Source organism: Zootoca vivipara, chromosome 6 (assembly GCF_963506605.1).
Source record: "Zootoca vivipara chromosome 6, rZooViv1.1, whole genome shotgun sequence".
NCBI classification, from domain to species: Eukaryota; Metazoa; Chordata; class Lepidosauria; order Squamata; family Lacertidae; genus Zootoca; species Zootoca vivipara.
The window spans coordinates 8,122,110-8,143,762 of NC_083281.1; the positions used below are offsets into that span (position 1 = coordinate 8,122,110).

The 21,653-nt window shown below is 46.6% G+C and overlaps 1 protein-coding gene across 1 annotated transcript in view; it reads right to left on the minus strand.

The window, feature by feature from the left end:
• Positions 1–7,280: 7,280 nt before the first annotated feature.
• The window catches only part of ZBTB7A (zinc finger and BTB domain containing 7A), a 69,337-nt gene continuing 54,964 nt past the window's right edge, over positions 7,281–21,653 (minus strand). The window contains exon 3 of the mRNA XM_035119295.2: positions 7,281–18,608. Within this exon, the coding sequence (XP_034975186.2) occupies positions 18,149–18,608 (460 nt within the window). The 3' untranslated portion in view covers positions 7,281–18,148. The remainder of the gene's footprint in view (positions 18,609–21,653) is intronic.

Below are 21,653 nucleotides of genomic sequence, written 5' to 3' on the forward strand. Positions count from 1 at the left end.
TTTGCGCGCACAAATGGGGCGCCCCCCCCTCCTCCAATTTGTCACCATCTGCTTGGCAATCCTTCCTGGGCGACAGATTGCATCTCTCTCCCACCCCCCCACCCCGCCCGCAACCCGGAGGCGTCCCTATCCGGGCTTCTTAGCCTGCTGTGAGCGCCGGCATTAGCAGAGTCTCACAGGTTATAATCCGCGCAAAAGACAGATTAGAAACCAGCCCGTGTGTCTCCAATCCAGCATCAAGTTGCGCTCACTTCGCGCCACCCCTGGCCAAGCAGCTTAGTGTGACGAGCGCCAGGAAAGCTCCTTTAAGACCGGTGTGTGCGCGCGCGCAGGGATATTGGCCATGGCATGATGCCCAGCCCAATAATAAACTGAAAAGGCAGGTTTTGCAAGTTCAGATCTATATATAAGATCCATACAGAACGCAGGAATCATAGAATCAAAGAGTTGGAAGAGACCACAAGGGACATCCAGTCCAACCCCCTGCCGAGCAGGAAACACCATCAAAGCATTCTTGACATATGCCCGTCAAGCCTCTGCTTAAAGACCTCCAAAGGAGGAGACTCCACCACACTCCTTGGTAGCAAATTCCACTGCCGAACAGCTCTTACTGTCAGGAAGTTCTTCCTAATGTTTAGGTGGAATCTTCTTTCTTGTAGTTTGAATCCATTGCTCCGTGTCCGCTTCTCTGGAGCAGCAGAAAACCTTTCTCCCTCCTCTATATGACATCCTTTTATTATATATTTGAACATGGCTATCATATCACCTCTTAGCCTTCTCTTCTCCAGGCTAAACATACCCAGCTCCCTAAACTGGATGAGGCGAAGGACCCATCTAGTCGAGCAATTCTCTCCTCCTACGGTGTATATATATATCTATATGTATGTATGTATGTATGTATGTATGTATGCATGCATGCATGCATGCATGTACACGTACACACACACACACACACACAATTAAATTTTCTGTTTTACAATTCAAAATACTCATTTAAACACCCTTAAAATATCAATGACTTCCCTTCTTCTCTTTCCCTGGTCCATTTTGCATATCATGACTCCCTACATATTTTACAAAAACTGATAAACCAGGGGTCAGCAACCTTTTTCACCATCCCCCGTCCCTCAGACCATGTGGTGGGCTGGACTACCGGTATATTTTGGAAAGAAGAAAAAAAACGAACGAATTCCTATGCCCCACAAATAAAAGGACACATTTTACTCATGTAAAAACACGCCGATTCCCGGTCCGTCCGCGGGCCGGAGTGAGGTGGCGATTGGGCCGCATCTGGCCCACGGCCCTTAGGTTGCCTACCCCTGTAATAAACAATCCAGTATTCCACCACTGCATTCATCGAAACTTATTTACACTGCTGAATTTATCTTAATGCTGCTACGTTTTCAGGTGTACGCAGCCCGCCCACCCCCCATTCAATAAACGCTTCCAATTTTCTCAAAATGTATGTTCTTCTTGTTCTCTTGTTCTGTATGTTAAGTCTGCAAGCTGCACATATTTCATCTGCTTAAGTCGCCATTCTTCTTTAGTTGGGACCTCGCTCGTTTTCCATTTTTTCCTCCTCCGCAGTTTACAGCAACGGATATGCAGAAGCGGCTGCGTTTCTGCCTCACGGAGGGAAGAGCGTAGCCGTTGTGGCTTGTACCCATCGATAGGCTTCTCCCGCATTTAGTGTGTCCAACCCTCTTTGGAGACCATTCAAACTGGTGGCCATCCCTGCCTCCTGTGGGAGCGAGTTCCATAGTTTGTAGAAGAGGGATCCCAGGGTCATCCAGTCTGACCCCAGCAATGCAGGAATCTCAGCTGAAACAGTCTTTGAAAGATGGGCATCCAACCTGTGCTTCGAAACCTGCAGTGAAGGGAGAGTCCTCCACATTTCAAGGGAGCCTGTTCCACCGCCTCTCTCTCTTTTTAATATAAAGTTTTTATTTATACTTTTCAGGTTTATACATTTCATTAGTTTTACAATCATTTTAACATTACAAAGTTTGGTTTCCTTCCCCCCTTTCTGTGGTTCCTTAAATTTTATTTTCAATCAATCAAAATACTTTATTCAACGGATAGTCAGAAAGAAAAAAAAACATTTCTCAGTACAAATATATATATACTGTATATATTTAACTTTTTTTAAAAAATTTTTTAAAATATCTTCTGCATATCCAAATTCATTTTATTTGCTCATTTAATTATCTACTTTAAATACTCTTACAAAACTGCAGGTTGTTAACAATAATCCTGCCAATGTTTTTAATCTGTTTGCAATTTATCTGTAAATATTCAATAAACCATTTCCATTCTTTTATAAAGTTTGTTATCTCAATTTCTTATTCTTCCTGTTTCGCCATTTCTGCATATTCCCGTAAGTTTTTGTATCCATTCTTCCTTTGCTGGGACTTCTGCTTCTTTCCATTTTGGGGCAAGTAGCATTCTTGCCGCTGTAGACAAATAATTATTGTACACAAATAAATTTCTATACAATTTAGGTAGTTCTGTCCCTATAATTCCTAAAAGCAAAACTTCTGGCTCATATGTGCTGTGTGAAGAAGGGACTGGGGGTGGGCAGATGTGGAGGACTCCCTGGTCCTGAATGGGGTAACTGTGCCACTGAAGGACCAGGTGCGCAGCCTGGGAGTCATTTTGGACTCACAGCTGTCCATGGAGGCGCAGGTCAGTTCTGTGTCCAGGGCAGCTGTCCATCAGCTCCATCTGGTACGCAGGCTGAGACCCTCCCTGCCCGCAGACTGTCTCACCAGAGTGGTGCATGCTCTGGTTATCTACTGCTTGGACTACTGCAATGCGCTCTCTGTGGGGCTACCTTTGAAGGTGACTCAGAAACTACAACTAATCCAGAATGCAGCAGCTAGACTGGTGATTGGGAGTGGCCATCGAGACCATGTAACACCAGTCCTGAAAGACCTACATTGGCTCCTAGTACGTTTCCGAGCACAATTGAAAGTGTTGGTGCTGACCTTGAAAGTCCTAAATGCCCTCAGCCCAGTATACCTGAAGGAGCGTCTCCACCCCCATTGTTCTGCCCAGACACTGAGGTCCAGCTCCGAGGGCCTTCTGGCGGTTTCCTCACTGTGAGAAGTGAGGTTACAGGGCCTTCTCGGTGGTGGCGCCCTCCCTGTGGAACGCACTCCCATCAGATGTCAAGGAAATAAAAACTGCTACTTGACTTTTACAAGACATCTGAAGGCAGCTCTGTTTAGGGAAGTTTGTAATGTTTGATGTTTGTAGCGTGTTTTAATATTCCATTGGGCAACGCGGGTCAGAAGGTCGGCGGTTCGAACCCCCACGATGGGGTGAGCTCCTATTGCTCGGTCCCAGCTCCTGCCAACCTAGCAGTTCGAAAGCACTCCAAAAAGTGCAAGTAGATAAATAGGTACTGCTCCAGTGGGTAGGTAAACGGAATTTCCGTGCGCTGCTCTGGTCTGCCAGAAGTGGCTTAGTCATGCTGGCCACATGACCTGGAAGCTGTACGCTGGCTCCCTCAGCCAGTAAAGCGAGATGAGCGCTGCAACCCCAGAGTCGTCCGCGACTGGACCTAACTGTCAGGGGTCCCTTTACCATTTACCTTTAATATTTCATTGGGAATTTATTTTTATTATTACGGTATTATTATTATGGCAGGGGCTGAACAGTACCATCTTAGAAGGGGCATTTCGACAGTGGAACAGTCTGCCTCGGGAAGTTGTCAACTTTCCATTCTTGGAAGTTTTTAAGCAGAGGTTGGATAGCCATCTGTCATGAATGCTTTAGCTGAGGTTCCTACATTGCAGGGGGTTGGACTAGATGACCCTTGGGTCCCTTCCAACTCTATGATTCTATGATTCTGTAATTCGTAAGCCAAGAGGCCTCTGATCTCATCAGCTGCTGCAATTCATTGTGCATTCCAGTTCCAGGCTATGGGTGGTGTTTGCAAGTGTCCAGCCAGCAGGCAATACGGCCCAATGGTTAGAGAGACCACCAAACCCGTCCTTGCTCAGGCAAAACAAACCCAGACAAGTAAAAGGAGACAAAGCCAGGATTCGAGAGAAAAGAAATCTATTAGTGCAAAAAATTAACAGTTCTCTATTACAGTACAATATATGGAAAAAGAACATACAATTGATTCAATTTTTAGTCAACAACCAATCCTGAAGAATAGAAGAAATTCGAATGGAACTTTTTTTTGTTTTCTTTGTGTGTAAATTCTATTTAAAACAAAAAAACAAAAAACAAAAACATCCAGGGAAAGAGAAGGAATCTCTCTCTCTCTCCACCCCCCTCCCCCACAAGCCTGAAATTAGTGTTGGATACGAAACCTGGGTGCCTATTAATTATTTTAAAAATATGTATTAATATGAGAAAATGCTAAAGTCTCCCTACATAATCCTCAACCCTTCCTGAATTTATCTACCCTCAAAGCAAGGGTCCAAACAGTTGAAAAAGATGAAGAAGAAGAAGAAGAAGAAGAAGAAGAAGAAGAAGAAGAAGAAGAAGAAGAAGAAGAAGAAGAAGACAACGAAGAAGAAAGCGGTGGGTGAGTGGGGGGGAGAGAGAGCAAAAAGGAGAAAAGACGAAAAGGAACATTAAGAGGAGAAACTTCACAGCGGAGCAGAATCTGACCCAGGGTCCTATATCCACAGGACTCTCAATGCCATCTTAGGAAAAAAGATGATTTGGAGTTAGGGTGGTGGTGAAGCCTGCAAAATTATTGCAGGGAAGAGCGCATTCAAGAACTGAGAGGGGTAAATTTATCTCCGAAAGAAACGATTGCAGAAAAGGAAGCAAGTACGCAAATGTATGAACAAGCCACTGAACAAGTTTCTGAGGGATGGCAAGTTTGTTTGTTTTTGCAGGGAAGAAGAGAAATCTTTCGTTTCAGCCATTTCCCACCTCTCGAAAGAAAAGGCCAGCTATAAAAACATGTCTTAATGAACAAGATGCATTATTGGGGCAATTGATGCATAACTGAGATAACATGGGATTTGGGTTGGGGTGGGTTGGGGGTCCTTTGGGCAGGAGCGACGGGCAGCATCCAAAACCAGTTTCAAGCTGGTTTCAACAGCTCACAACCAAGAGACCCTGAGAGCAGCCTTTTTTTTGCAAAAGAGGAAGCAAGAATCCTTGGGCAGCATCTTCCTGGCTCTGCGTTCTTCCAAGGAGAATCCAGGAGTTAATTTAATTGCATGCACCCTTCATCTCACAAGGACACTGAGCCTTTCCCCGAGCTGTTTTGTGATTCCCACAAATCCTGAGGAGGAAGAGAGTCCATGACAGGTAAATATGGGGGTTAAGAGCCCCCCAAAATAACGTTTCAAGGCGGTGGAGACATGATGAAGAATGGGCCACCTCATATTGGGGCGACGGAAACCCTTTTATAATATAGAACTGCAACCAATTTGCAGCCACTCCTATATAGGGAGGCGCGAGTCCTCCCATTTCCCACCCATCAAATCCCCCCCCAAAAAACCTTTAATACATGAAGGCACCTTTTTATCCGTTGTTTTTCTCAGCGAAGCTAAGAAAACCAACACCTACGGTATCCCACCGCTTCTCACTTTGGCTTAAGTTCCTTAACTACAAACCGCGACAGGAGATTCTGCTCCATCTTTCTTCCTCAGGAATTCGTCACGGGTGGAGTTTTGGTAAAGAACATGGCGCTCGTTAGGCCGCGGTCGCCCCCAAAACGCCCGGAGTTTTAACCGGTTCCAAACCAGGAAAAGGAACCGAGGGGGTGGGGGGCAATAGCACTACCACGATGGGCCAGGACCAGTTGGTCTGCAAACTGGTGCAAAACCAGTGAGAACTGGTAGGAACGAAGACAGGAGGCACAGCAGAAGAAAATGGCTTCCTTCTCCCTGAGCTCATCAGAGCACACCAGAAAGAATCTAATGGCTTGGTAACATGCTAGAAAAAAAAAGAGACTTTGTCCAAGCTCAGAAGTTGTTTTTCCCAGAGTTGAAAGGGGTCAAGTAGAGGCTAGTCAATGTCTCCAGTCCCAAGAGCCACTGCCACTCTCACCCATCCCTCCTTCTGCATGCCCAACAGGTGTCACTTCCTAACTTCTCTCCTCCCGAGTTCGACCAGGAGAGGGGTGCCGAGGAAAGGCTAAAAGGAATGGGCTGATGGCCAGAGATCATGGGAGTTGCAGCCCAGCAACAACCAGCCACTGTTTCTCTCCTCCCTGATTTAAGGGGACGGCTGGCCGTTGTGGCTTGAGCTGGGTTGAGAGCAGGCCGCTGTTGCTGCTGCAAGGATTCCCGCCCGCCGGGAAACGCGAGGACAACTCGACGAGCAGCGATGGTTTGCAGTTAGCTCGGATCGGGTCAAGGAAGGGAAGTCGTTCCTCAACCCGACCCGTGGAAGACGACTGCGGGAGCAACAGCCGCACGGATGCCCTGTTCTCTCATCCGATCCATGCAACACATTTTGCGGACGGTCTGTTTTTTTGGGAAGATCTGGAAAGAGAATCCTGCACGAGGTGACGCGCCTGGAGATATCGGGCTGTAGCCAGTTCAGAGTACACCCAATGGAATAAACTGAGCCTCCGGTTCATCAACGAGGTTGCTCTGAGTAGGACTAACATGGGACGCAACCCATTGTGCCTTGGGTTGCAAAGGCCTTGTTGGACGTCGGTAGTAAGATCAACTGGAAGAGTTTAATAAACCAGTCTATGCAAATATTGACGCATCTGCCAAGGGCTGCTGAGCCATTTTGCATCCACCACTTGCAACCTCGGGCAACTGCGTGCCCAGAGCAGTTTCCAATGGATTCTGCTCCGCATCAATGGAAGCCAAGCCGATTGACATAGCTGGATTTTTCAGACGGCACAGAGTCATTACAAGTTGACTTTGACACAGTGAGACACTAGCTTCGCAAGCGCTGCATATCCGAATCACCCTGCCAAAATCCATGCTTTTTAAAAAATTGTTGGGGAAATCACTGAAGTATACAGCTATTGGCTTTAGGGGTTTTTTAAACAGCATGCGTGCTCAGGGCTGGTGAGGTCTTTCTTCTGGTCAAAAAGCAGGTACTGTAAGAGACACACCACCAGGTGATATTTGCCTCAATTTGGAAAAGGAGGATGTATGATGCGCAGGTGTCCTTAAACTCTGATCGCGTCCACATGGGTAGACATTTAAAGCACGTGGCTTCCCATGAAGAATCCTGGGAGTTGTAGTTTGTTAAGGGTACTAGGAACGACAGCCCCCCGAGCGATGAACTACAGTTTCCAGGATTCTTGTGCTTTCAATGCAGGGTGCGGATATGACCAGAAAAAAGAAACAAGCCTTAAACATATAATTTGGAAATGTGCTTTAAGGGTTACGTCTTAAGTTTTAATCTTTATTTCTGAAGGCAAATCCACGTTGTTGTTGTTTTGCTACCCGGACCTCCCACATACAATCACAGCCAAAAAAAAGCTAAAGTCCCAATGCACATAGATCTGATCCTGAGCATGGTTTGTTATGTTTAAACCCCCACCCCCCACCCCGCCCTTGTACCTTGGCTCCCTAACGCCTTGTGAGTCGAACGTTTTGGCTCCCGAATGCTGCAAACCCAGAAGTGGGTGTTCCTGTTTGTGAACGTTCTTTGGAACCCAAACATCTGGCGGGACTTCCGATTGGCTGCAGGAGCTTCCTGCAGCCAATTGGAAGCCGCGCCTTGGTTCCTGAACATTTTGCAAGCCGAACGGACTTCCGGAACGGATTCCGTACGACTTTCGAGGTACCACTGTATATATACCGGTACGTATAGGGGTTGTGTTCAATGTTAGTCCTACTCAAAGAATCTTACTTCGATACCACTGAAATTAATAAACATGGATAACTTTCGGTCCATTCATTTCAACGAGTCTACTCTGAGGAGGACCTAGCTGGCTACAAAGCAGGGTGCCCGGGATGCGACCTTCCCTGCCCAAATGTTGCCGAAACTTAAGCTGCCGCCATGGGGCTGGTGGGAACTGGGGTTCTTTTGGTTTCCAAAGCAGGTTGAAAAGTTGGGTCTCCACAAAAGAAGCTGGCAAGCTGTTTCTATTACTCTTCAGACAAGATCCAATGGTTGCGCCATTGGCTCCCGGGGCTGCATCAAACGTTAGCCCTCCTCAGAGGAAACCCACTGACATTTATGGACGTGGCTATCTTGGGTCCATTCATTTCAATGGGCTTACTCTGAGGAATACCATGGTGCGATGCAAACTTCCAAGGGAGCTTTGGAGATCAGTTTCCTGAAAAAGTACCGAGGGGTTAGCCATTCAAAGAAAACTATCCATACATGGATAAACCCCACTGGGCACGGTCAGTAGCTCTTTGTAACCAGAAAATTGGCTTCTCATCGTTCTTTGCATCTTCGGTTCAGAACAGCTTTAAACCGCCGGAGCTTAGGAAAATAACGAGAGAAGAAATATATCTATATATACTTAATCAACATTGGGGTTATTACACTCTTCATAAGTGGGTTGTTGTTGTATTTTTATAAAAAAAAATACAAGAATGGGGAGAAAAAAAGTCACTGATTATATATTTGTTTTAAGCCCCCTCCCCGCAAAAAGTGCATTTTATATTATATATATATTTATATCTATCTATATATAGATATTTTTTCTGTACTCAATTTTCTGACTCCCCCTCCCCTAGCAAACCCCTTATCAAACATACAATCTCTGGAATGTCTTTCTCCCCCCCCCCCCCCTGTGCTTAGCTTTGCCTTGTTCGACAACAGTAAATTAGTCATTTAAGGGTTCGTGGCGGCGTTTTTAAAATATGGATTTTTTTTGATTTTTTAAAAAAATTATAGAGTGCTCTGCCTAGATCGTTCTCTGTATAGCTAACGACGATGGCAACAGCAACAACAGCAGGAAGAAATTATTAAGCAAGGTGGGGCCCAAGACACCGGACGCAAGCTCTGCATTTACCTTTCGCATACCACAAGAGGTGGAGAAGCCGCGGCCCTTCTCAAGAGGATGCTGAACCAGGCAGTTCCCCTCCTCTTCCCTGAACATTTCCTGAAGCTGCTGGGGTTTTGAACCCAGCAAGGAGGGCCTTAGGGCCCCCCCACCTCTGGGTGCACCTGAACAATTGGGTGTCTAGAACAGGCATCCCCAAACTGCAGCCCTCCAGATGTTTTGGCCTACAACTCCCATGATCCCTAGCTAACAGGACCAGTGGTTGGGGAAGATGGGAACTGTAGTCCAAAACATCTGGAGGGCCGAAGGTTTTTTTTGGGGGGGGGGGTGCCTGGTCTAGAAGAATGAACAAAAAACCTGCTTCCAGAATGACGTTTGAACTCTCCCTAGGTTGGGACACTCGTAAGTCATTCCACAAGCGGAACAGCTTACGCTTGTGCAATTAAATGCCCCCCCCTCTCCTCTCCGCCACCCGGCATGCCCCCAAATTTGCTCTGTGGGTTCCTAAAACCATCTGGAGTGGATTGGGGGGGGATCTTGGGGGGCGCACACAGGGGGAGTAGAGAGAGGGGAAGTTCTGCTTCGCGAGCGGAAGCCGTTCCCGCTTGCGGAATGACTTCAGATGCAGTAGTTTCTGAGAAGCTTCAGTGAAGCATCTCGCCAATGCTCTCCAAAGGATGAGAAAAGGGAGCTTTCAAGGGGGTATGGAACTAAATGCGAAAAAGCTAGCAAAGTGCTCTTACAAAGAACTTTTTTTTTAAAAAAAAACAGCACCCCCAACCCCCCCCCCCCCAGCATCAACAAGAACACTCCGGGGTGCTCTTCTTAACTTAAATTAAAAATTTATAGACATTAAGTTGAAAATATAAATAGATCTATAGATTTCATTTTTAAATAGAGTCGGGCTGCCTGACCTGGAGAGAAGACGGGAAAGCAGCGCATTTATAGGGTAGCACTTAGAACTTGGTGGGGGGGTCGGCAAGAGGCTTTCGATATATGTCTCGCATCGCTGACGCGGAAGAATCATGGCAGGCCTTTCCCGACGACTTCGACTGAAGCCATGGGAGAAGAAGAGATGAATTAAGGCCAAATCAATTTTTTTTTGGAAGCATGGAAGATTCTCCAACCCACCCACCCTGCAACCTTAGCCACCAACGGCGGGGGGGGGGGGAACCCCACCCTCCATTTCTGTTCCGCTTCCTCAGTAAACCTAAGCAGCTATTCCATACAGCTCTTTATGAAATGTCTCAGGTGGAAAACAAAGACTGGAGAGAATAATCAGGTCTAAAGTGAATAAAGAAGGAAGCCCCCACCCCCTAAAGCAGACAATCCCTTTCCGTACATCAATTCACACACACCCCCAATTAAAAAAACACACATATCTCAAGTCCCTGCCCTTTTCTTTTTTTGCAAACAGTCTCCAACTTTTCCTCTCTCTTTTTTTTAAAGTGCAACAGAACAATAATCCCCCATTGGATTCAACGGGTCAGCGTTAGTGCAAAAGAAGGAAAGTCTTTAAGACATTTTTCAAGACGCTGTTTCCTCCTTTTCTGCTTAAGGCTTCTTATTTTTTGTGGGTTTGGGCTGAGGCGAGCAGGGAGTGGGGGTGGGCACAGCTTAGCCAAACCAAAGCCCTCTCCGAAAATTCAGGACCACGGGCAAGGGGCGGGCAAGAAGCGGCCAGGTCATCTCTGCCGCAATTTGAGAACCTGCTTTTTCTCCTCCACGCAGGAGGAAATTGGCAAAATGCCGGCGTCAACTGGGCCCAGGTCCCTCTCTCCATCTCTCCTCCACTTGGACCAGCAAATTCTCAAAAGGTCTCGCCAACTGAGGTCTCCTTTTTGGAGACGAGGAACACTTAAGAACCAACGGGGTTTGCTAGAAGGTGGACCCAACACATGGAAACTCAAGTGTTGGCGAGGAAGAGTTCGTGGGAACCCAGGGAACCCCCAACTTCATGACGGTAGGTTCCCACCAACTCCTCACTCTGGGGTGCAATCAATTTTAGCAGGCCAACCCAGTTGCAGAGGTTCCCTTCCAGGTGGGCCCCAGTACGGAGAACCTCACGGCCTGAGCCAAAGAGGGTAAGAATTTATTTCGGAAATTAGATCAGATGCCCTAGAGATCTACCACTTCTGATCTTAGCTGGGGGGTGGAGGGTGGCAATCTGTCTCCCCCTCTGCTCCTGCAACGCCTCTTGACAATGCAGCTGCCCCTTTCCCATGTCCACGAAACTCCCCCGCCCCACCTCACCTTGGTCCACTTTACATTCACACAAACGACACGGGTTTGCAAGAAACAGCCAATGCCAGCTTGCCAGTGGAAGAATTGTCAAAAAAGCAGCTTATACAGCGGGGTGGGAAGGTGCAAACAGAAAGATTGACGGCTGTCACAGGATCAACGGCAACGAGAGGGTCTGTGTGTCCCTTCCAGGTCGGCAGGAAGCGGGAAATCTGTGCAGCAACGCCCCCCCCCCTCCGCCCTGCATCCCGCAGAGAGTTGCAAAAAGCTCTCGCTTCTCAGACTGAAACCCCTTCGGTCATTATTGGGCCAAATAGACTTTCGATAGAACTATTTCCAACCCCCCTTTTGATTTCTTTTTTGCAATGGAATTCACTCATTTACAAAGATGTCTCTGCATGGAGGCTCCCCCACAGACATTTTGCAAGCAACTCGGCTTTTCCTAAAACTCCAATGGCTGGAAGTCAGCAGGACAGCAATGGAAGGGAGGCGGGAAGGATTAGAGAAGGTGCCGACGTAGAAGACATACACATGCCCTGAAAAAATACAGCTTCAACCACTTGAAATTAACATTTGATAAATTAAGTTTTTTTTGGATCGTGAAATTCAAAAACAGAAAAAACACGAAAACAGCCCAGCCAATAAGGGAAACATGTCTGTTATGTGTATTATCATCATCATCATTATTTTTGTCGCTGCTGTCGTTTAGAAGCATTAGGTTTTTTTTTCCTTCTTCTTTTTTTCCTGAAATACGGTAATATAACCAATAGTTTCTTTGGCAACACTTTATCACAACCTGCATCTTTTTTAAAAAAATAAAATAATAATAAAAATAATATTTTCTTTTAAAAAAAAAATCCGAACACCTTATATACAGTATGTGATTCGAGGAAGAGAAACCTTGCATGCGAAGAGATGTCCGTGTGTGTGTGTGTGTGTGTGTGTGTGTGTGTGTGTGTGTGTGATCACTTGTACAAAGAAGGAATAAGAAGGTTAAGGCAAAATGTATTCAGAGGTCAAGGCCTCCCTACACGGAGAAGGTACATAATTTTCTCTCTCTCGTTTTTTTTTCTCTCTCTCTCTTATTTTTATTTTTAGTGCAAACGCTTCAAAGGCTTGTGTTAAAGTGTTGCCAGCACTCACTCGCTCGAAGCTTAGCCCCCACACCAAGCAACGAACATCGGACCCCGTTCCGCGCCCCCTTACCCTTTTGAGGGCGGCGGGGAGGGGAGAGGGGGGGTGCGCGGAAGTTCATCTAACAAACAAGGTGCGGTATCTCTGCTCAGGAAAATGAAAAAAAAAGAAATAAAATTAATGGGATCAGGACAGGTATATAGGCGGCGAAGCCAACCGATGGGTTCCGCCGCAACGGCCACGCTTTCTTTTCCGAAGGGTCGTGGGAACTGTAGTTTGGGCGAGGGTGATGAGAACGTTCCCTTGAAGAGATATCCCCAACCCCCCCTGTTGGCCTTTCCCCTAACACAGAACTACGTACAGTTCGCAGGACTCCTTGGGAAAGAGGGGGTGGCGGTTGAAGCCAGCGGTCATTGGTCAAGCATTGAGGAGGTGGCCGCAGGAGGTGCCCCCCCCCCCCGGCAGAAGCTCTGCAGAGACTGAAATGGGGAGGAAACTCTTGAGATGGAGGAGGTGAGAGGGATACGGAGAGGGTCATGCTTGGGAGGGATTTGTACGGGGATGCCGGGCAAGCCAAAAATATATATATATATTGTGGCGTCTCCTCGGGGCCCAAGCTTGCAATAGCGGTTTGTGCAAAGGCTAACTATTGGGGGGGGGAGAGAGAGCAGTGCACAGCAAGGGGGCCCCCCGGTTCTCAGCCTCAAATGCTCACAGGGACTGGACACAGATTTTAGAACTGGTCAGACCAATTCCACCTGGTCTTCTGCCATTTTCCGGGCAGGACAGGACCCCTTGGGGATTACAAGGCATGCTGGGGTTGAAGAGATGCTGGGAGGAAATATGCTGTGTGGGGGGGCAGGTGGTGGTTGTGGGGAGAAGAGGGATTTGGCTGCTATTTCTTAGGTGTCCCAAAATAAAATTAAACCCCAAAGAACAAAACCCACCCTTTTTTCCTTGTTCCTATGGTTCAAAAACACCCTGACTTTGAAGAGAGAGAGAGAGAGAGAAAATAAAATAAAAATAAAACAAGTCTTTTGCACTGACTGATGGAGCTAGGGAATATTGGATACTGATTGGTTGTTAGGTGGCTTGAGAAGTGGGGAGAGAGATTTTGGATGGGGAGGGGGTGGGGTGCGGAGAGAGGGGGGGAAATACACACAAAACATAAACAGTCATGGAAACAGAAGGTGTAAAACAAACTGGTAGAGATACCACAACTTTTGATTACAATAAAGAATCTCATGTATCTATCTATTTACAAAGTCCACGCTAATTTTTGCATATGCAATCATTTTTAAGTCAGTGCTAAGCCGAGGTTCTCTATGGAAGAGAAATATGGGTTTTTTGGGGGGTGGGGGTGGGTCGGTGATGGGGCCACAACCATCCAAGTGCCAGGACCTCCTCCAATTTGCTTTGAATGGGCCGGATCCATAAAAACGATGGAAAGATCCCAAAGCAGCGTTTGTCCAACAAATTTGCTGTTGGTATTTTTTTTAAAAAGCCATTTGATTTGCAGGGGTTTTTTTTTTGTTTTTTTTTTGTTTTATAACAGAAACACACCCTTGAAAAGTTTTTTTTCTGCCCGTTTGCAAGAGTGGTTACGGAAGCGGAGTCACGGCTTAAAACGGGATGTGCTCCTAATTCAAGACCCTCATGGACTTTGCACCCAGTCCCAAACTATGAAACCAAGATGGAAGCCGTTTTACACAGCATTGAACGCTGCCTTCGGATCACCAGCTTTCGGGTATCTTTCACCACTGTTTCCCAACCAGACTTTTCCTGCCGGCTCCCAAATTGGCTCTTCCCCCCCTTCTCCTTTCCCCCTGGGCTGGGGAAGTGGAGATCTTTTATTCTCTGAGTCCTGAAAACCAGGCTCACACCCACACATATTCCATGGGGAAACGGGCTCTTCCCTCCCCTCTCTGCATCCCTTAATTCGCTTCGGTCTTGATCAGCTTTGAAGGTCCAAACGTGGATCGGAACCCTGTTCTCCCAAAGGAGGGATGAGCGAGGCTAACCCAAAGAACATGGGGGGGGGGCGAGAGTTGAGGAATGGCAAATGAAACAGGACATCGAATTTGGAAATCAAACCAACCGCTCTTAAAAGCTCATTGTTCTCAATTTGGAGGGGTTTTTTTTGGGTGTGTGGGTGTGCAAGAGCCGGGGGGAAAGCATTTGGAAGGAAAGCTGGCACAAATATGAGCCAAGTTGCGATGTCACCCATCGAATGGAGCCCCGAACCCGATTGAAAACAGATTTTGGGGCGGTTGGAACCAAGGTCTCGAAATCTCCTCACCTGAGGGTGGTGGTCCTGGAAATGATGGTTGTGCCGGATGAGGGGAAAACCAATTAGAAAACGTACAGGCCAGCACTGGCAGTAAGACATAAAAAGGGGAAAGGGAAAAAAAAGAGGGCTGGGGTGGAGAAACCATACACAAAATAACCCAATGATTCCTGCCTAAAAATTCAAGCTTCCATTTTTGTATTTTGCGTTTTTCCGAAGTGCAAATCACTTCCGAGGGCTACTTTTTTCTCTAAAATTTGCTGTGTCACAGAATCTAATTAACTTCAGTCCTCCCGATTTTATTTTATTTTTTTACGTTTCACTTTGCTTCTGGTCTAAATCCACGAACCAAAACGGTGGATTTCATTTTAAGTCTCTCTCTCTCTCTTTCTTTCTCTCTCTCTCTCTCTCTCTCTCTCAAATATATAGATAAGATAGATAGATATATACATTTGTTTTGTTTTTTCTCTTACAAAAATAAATTCAATTTTAGGAATTATTTTAATAAAAACAACAAACAACAATAAATTTCTTTCTGTAGAAGATGGTTTCAACGTGTAAACATATTCGTTTCTTTCTTTTATATATATATAGATATATATATTTCTTTTAAATTAAGATAAAGTGATTTCAAAGTACCCGTTCCATTTCAAAGTGCTAAGACTTCTTAAGTTTCTAATCTTTTTTTTGTGTGTGGGGTTTTTTTTATTGCTTTTTTTCTATATTAAATAAAACATCCACGTCTTCCCACCCAACCCATTTTATTTTTCTTTGTTCCTCCCCCTCACACTTTCCCCTCACAAACACACACGCACACATACACACACTCCCCTGTTCGGTTACATTCGACCAAATGGTTCACCTTTTCTTTCATATTTAAATTAAACGAAAAATCTTTAAAAGTGCTTGCAAAAAAAAAAGAAAAAGAAGAAGACTTAAATCTCTCTCTCTCTTTTAGAATCTTTTTTTTAAAACTGTGCATTTAGAAAATTCTGAAATGGATAAAAAGGTGTCCTTGGTTTCTTAGCTTAAGAGGGAGCTAACGCTTTTCTGATAAAGCTGATAAAACAGCCACTGCGTTACCTAGAATGCTATTCTTCTACATCAGACGGTTGGTCTAGGAAACAGGATTCGGGGTGGGTCACCACAGAAAACAGCTTGGACCACAAACCTCACCTTGGTCCAAACCAATACCCCCTTTTTCTTTTCTTTTTTTAGAGAGGTTCCGTAAAATCTCAATAACTCAGGGGGCGTAAGCGGGAGAGGAGGCTACATCCTACTTGACTAACCCCCAATTTCATTTCAGTGCGTTGGCTGGCCCTGGCTTGCTTTTTTGTGCTAGGCATCTGCGGGGCAGGAGGACTGGGGGTGAAGGGGGGGACGGGGCACAGGGAACTGCCCCCCACTGAACAAAAAAGAGAGAGGGACTCTGGACACAGAGGCCGCCCGAACCCATAGCATTGCCACCAACTAAGTTTCATGGCTGCTCCTTGCAAATTCCCCCCGCCATGCCTATTTTGCCCTTCTGCCAGCAAGCCCCCCCATGAGAACTCTTGGCATGTTCACACACGCAAGAGCCCCGTGGGGTGGAAAGGGAGGACTCCCCCCAACCTGAGGTGCTCAAGGAGGTCAAAAATGCAATCCCTGCAGGGAGGCTAAAGTCATCACAAGCTCCCGCAACCCTCCTGCAACCCTTTAAAGGAGTCCTGTTCTTTTTACCCGGGAAGCTTTTAAGTCAAGGTGCAATAGCTCCAGGTTTTCTGCACTCAAAAGAGAGCATTTCCCACAGCGGCCAGCCCAAATCCTTGTGTTACTGGAACTAAGGTTTCCCGCAAGGGTGATTTATAATCAAGGTCAGCACACAGGGGAGAGGGGAATTTTAGAAAGTTGGGCCATGCGGGGCAATTTCCTGCCTGCAAAGCATAAGGTCTAGTTACAATATGCCCTTAAATATGCAATATGCGTTTTGCAGGCTGGAAGAGGCACCGTGCTGTGTTTAAGGACTGCAACAGCGAATTGTTGAACCCGAAAGGGCTGTTTCCAGCCAAATTCTACTCAGAGTAGAAATTAATGAGCCCGAGTTAGACATGACCCTCAATTTAAATGGGTTCAGCCCTGAGTAGAGACAGCCCCGACTCTTTTATTTGTGCGGCAACTTACTTTACCCGCGAACGAAATTTGGTTTCATTCCACAGGGCACACAAAATGCCACTGGAGCAATGCTAAATAGCAAACTTTTAATCAACAAAAGTTGTTGGCAGGTTGGATCAGAGTCTCCAGCAGAGTCAGGCCAATTGATGACTCAAATGCTGGGGGGGGGAGGGGGGAGGGGAGATCTTTAACAGAAGCCAAGTCGAATGTGGACCAGATGAACGATTCGGAATTTGCGAGCCAAGAGGGGCTGGGGATATCCTTGAACCAGCAGATGTGGGAGAAATTGCCTTCCACTGGTTTGAGAACTGCAGTTTGCAAGCTAAGCGATGGGGCCGCACAATTCTATGCTGCCGACGGGATAAATTTGACACCTACTAACGTAGGTGAATTCTAGCCTCGACGTGCTTGGGTGGGAGAGCTGCCGGCGCAGCCTCCTCACCCCACCCCTTTTACGACCAGGGGTTGGGGGTCTGCGTCCGCCCAGCAGGAATGGCGAACAGATTATTTAAAAATCTGCGAGCCTTTCAAAAAATAAAATTTTAACCGGCCTAAATTTGCAGCACAGGAAATCCACCTCCGTCGATTTGCAAGGATGGATTTATGGGATCTTGCAATGGAAAAATCAAGAATGTGACCCCCCCCCCAAAGTCTTCCAAGACTCGTACAGAGGGAGAGTCAGTGGCCCAGAGATTTGCATTTAGACAGCGCCAGGAACCCAGAGGCTGAAAGGTCTTCCTCCAAAATTTGCTACCCCACTACAAAACAAAACCCTTGAGAAAACTTAAAAGCTCCATGGGCATTATCTGGAAAAAAAATGAGCACCTTCAGGATGGGGGGTGGGGAGGCTAGGGGGGTGGGGAGAGGAAGAAGAAGTTTCCCCCCACCCCAGCCCACCCCACCAATTCATTGATTCCTCAAGCCGCCAACACAATTTATCTCCCTGCTTTTTTTGTTCCTTTGGAACATTATGCTTGCTAAAATAGATAAAATCTCCAATATAATATATATTTATATATACACATATATATATGTTTTAAAACGTTTAACAAACTAAAAACTCTGGAAGCTTCGTCTTGTATTTAATAGACCCTCTCTCTTCCCCTCCAACCCGGTTTCCAAACCTTTTCCTCTAAACATCTCCCCCACCCCACCCCCACCCCCGGGCAGAAAAAACAAAAACCTTCAAAATTAATCTGCGGCTAACGAGAGGGGTACAACGAACTGCCTATTATTATGGGGAAGATCACAAACAAGATATATATATATATATTATAGACTTATAAGGCTATTCTTTTCCTCGCCCCCAAAAAGAGCGAGGAAACCATATTTTAAAAGAGGAACTGGAGGAAAGTTATAACTAGATTTTGTGACACCTTTTTTTTTCTCGTTTCGGGTTTCTTTCCTTTTCTTTTTGGTTTTTTTTTTTAGGAGAGTTCTTGCGTTTCGCCCTCGGACTTCTCCCCCCCTACATTCAAACTCCCCGACGCCGCTTTGGCGCTCGAACTCTCGTCAAAGTGCTGTTCTAAGCCGTCCTGCGGCGCAGTCGCATCCTGCGTTTCATGGGCCTCCTCCTCACCACCCGCAAGGCTCCCATCGTCGGGGTTGGAAGCTGGGGCGGGAGGGGCGGACGCATCTCTCACTCGGGGCTTGCGCCCCCTCCGGGAAGGGATCCCGTTGCAGCCATCCTTCTTAAGGTGCCGGTGTAAGTGGTCGGAGCGCACGAAAGTCTTGAAGCAGCTCTCGCACTGGTAGGGGCGCAGGCCCGTGTGGACGCGCATGTGGTTCTTCAGGTCGTAGTTGTGGGCAAAAGCCGCCCCACACTGCTGGCACAGGTAGGGCTTCTCGCCGGTATGTTTCCTCATGTGAACCTTCAGCTTGTCCTGCCTGCATCAGAAAGAGGAGGGAAAAGTTAGGGAGGGAGAATTTAAGACAGAAGTACTGTTCTTGGGGGGGGGGGGGGTAGGGGGCAGGTGGGTGTGGGGGACTCCCTGGTCCTGAATGGAGTAGATGTGCCCCTGAAGGACCAGGCGCGCAGCCTGGGAGTCATTTTGGACTCTCAGCTGTCCATGGAGGCGCAGGTCAATTCTGTGTCCAGGGCGGCTGTCTACCAGCTCCATCTGGTATACAGGATGAGATCCTCCCTGCCCGCAGACTGTCTCACCAGAGTGGTGCATGCTCTAGTTATCTCCCGCTTGGACTACTGCCATGCGCTCTACATGGGGCTACCTTTGAAGGTGACCCGGAAACTACAACCAATCCAGAATGCGGCAGCTAGACTGGTGACTGGGAGCGGCCGCCGAGACCACATAACACCGGTCCTGAAAGACCTACATTGGCTCCCAGTATGTTTTCGGGCACAATTCAAAGTGTTGGTGCTGACCTTGAAAGCCCTAAAACAGCCTCGACCCTGTAGACCTGAAGGAGCGTCTCCACCTTCATCGTCCAGCCCAGACACTGAGGTCTAGCTCCAAGGGCCTTCTGGTGGTTCCCTTCCTGCGAGAAGTGAGGTTACAGGGAACCAGGCAAAGGGCCTTCTTGGTAGTGGCTCCGTCCCATTAGATGTCAAGGAAATAGACAACTATCTGACTTTTAGAAGACATCTAAAGGCAGCCCTGTTTAGGGAAGTTTTTAAAGTTTGATGTTTTATTGTGCTTTTAATATTCCGTTGAGAGCCGCCCAGAGTGGCTGGGGAAACCCAGCCAGATGGGTGCGGTATGTATGTATATATTATTAATTATTAATTATTAATTATTATTATTATTGTTATTTACAGCATGTATGCTGAAGGAAAACTATATGAAAATGATGTGTCATTGGTATCTAACACCTACAAAACTAGCAAAAATGTATAGAACTACTTCAAATATTTTGTGGAAATGTAAGGAGAAAGAAGGCACCTTCTACCATATGTGGTGGATGTGCAAAATAAAAAAAAGCATTCTGAGAAATGATATATAAGGAGTTGAACAAAAACGTTTAAAATAACTTTTGTGGAAAAAAAACAGCTGCTTTTTTTATTGGGAATTTTAGGTGCAGAAATACCAAAGGAGCGGAAACTACTATTTATGTACTGGACGACAGCAGCGCAGATACTACTGGCCCAGAGATGGAAAGAAGGTAAAGGCCCGACCAAAGAATGGTTGATAAAGAAGATGGACTAGGCGAAATGGCGAAAATGACCAGGAAGATTAGAAACCAAGGAGGCAGAAACTTTAAAAAAGCCAATGCAATTCTGGGCTGCATCAGTAGGAGTATAGCATCTAGATCAAGGGAAGTAATAGTACCACTGTACTCTGCTCTGGTCAGACCTCACCTGGAGTACTGTGTCCAGTTCTGGGCACCACAGTTCAAGCACAACAGGACTTTCTTTTCCCGGTCCTACCTTGAGATGCCACTGCGTGCAAAATAAAGTGCTCTACTATGTCCAAGTGGCAATCGTGTTTTTTGGAGAGAGAGAATTTGTGCATCTCACAGCTTCGAAGGTTCGAAGGGGCATCTATCTGCATGCCCAGAAGCAGCGCAGGCTCCAGGATTCAGGGTGGGGAGGAGAGCAAGGGCAAAAACATCCTCCGTGGTTCTCCCCGGTGTTATTTTCATGCCATCTTCCTCCGAGTGCAGCAAGCCCCCCCCCTCCCGCTTTGCCCATCCATCTTCCTAATGCACCACAGTTTATGAACTAGGCTGCAACAGAGCTGCTTTTTAATGCATAAGGGACTCTCCCTTCCAGAGGGGAGGGGAGCCGGAAAATAAGTGCAGAGAACATTAAAGGGGGGGGGGTGTAGGGAAAAACAAGAAAAGGCCTTCAGCGTCACGAGGGGCTGATTAGACTCTTCAGCTCATGGGGCTTGCTTCCTCCACCCCAAAGGCAGTTTTCCACCACCACCCCTCCAAAACTGGCACAGCCAGTGCCGGATTTACGTATAAGCTAAACAAGCTATAGCTTAGGGCCCCACTCTCTCCGGGGGGAGGGGCTTAAAGGGGGGGGGACTAGATGTACATTTCCAAAATATAAGATAAAAAAAACAAATAAAATAAATATTGCATGCAGTAACAGTGTTTGGTGTTGTGTAGGCTCCTATTTCGTTATGTGCAAATGGCTTGATACAGTGGTACCTCGACTTATGAAGGCAATCCGTTTCCACGGCGCTCTTCGTAAGTCAAAACCTTCGCATGTCGAAGCGTCCATTTTGCGCATGCGCGAAGCGCAATTTTGCGCTTCACGCATGCGCATAACGCGCGGGCGGGGCGAAAATGCTTCCGGGTTTGGCGACTTCGGAAGTCGAGGCACTCGGAAGTCGAGGTACCACTGTGGGTCATGGGGCCCGCCTGCTAGCCTGCTCCCTGAAATATCACTGGTTTGATCATTTCTATATCAATTACTTTGATAAAATACATATTTTGTTATGTGCAAATGGCTTTGGGTACCTATTAGGTCCATAAATTACCATAAAGCATATATTCAACACAAAAAACAGCGGCCATTTGTTGTTGACAAAGGACAGCTGGACATATAAAGGGCTCCGTTACCTTCAGTAGCTTAGGGCCTCATCCAACCTCAATCCAGCCCTGTGCACAGCCCCAGGTCAGGGGCACCCCTTTTATTTTCTTGAGGTTAAATCAGCCACAACGCTCCCCACCATTTCCCCAAAGCGGCTGATCTAACAGATCCGAAACGGGCAGTGGCAAAATGGGTTGCCACAATAGGATGTCTAGGTGCCCATTTCCCCCCAATGAAATTTGTTATTATTATTATAACTATGCGTTTCATTTCTATACTGCTTTATATTTTAAAGAAAACAATCTCAAAGCGGTCGAGAACACATTGAAATATCAATTTAACAATCCAGAATTAAAACAAATGCAAGCTTCAAGGAAAATATTCCAGATCCTCCTCTAAGGGACATTTGGCTTCCCCCCTATTTATTTACC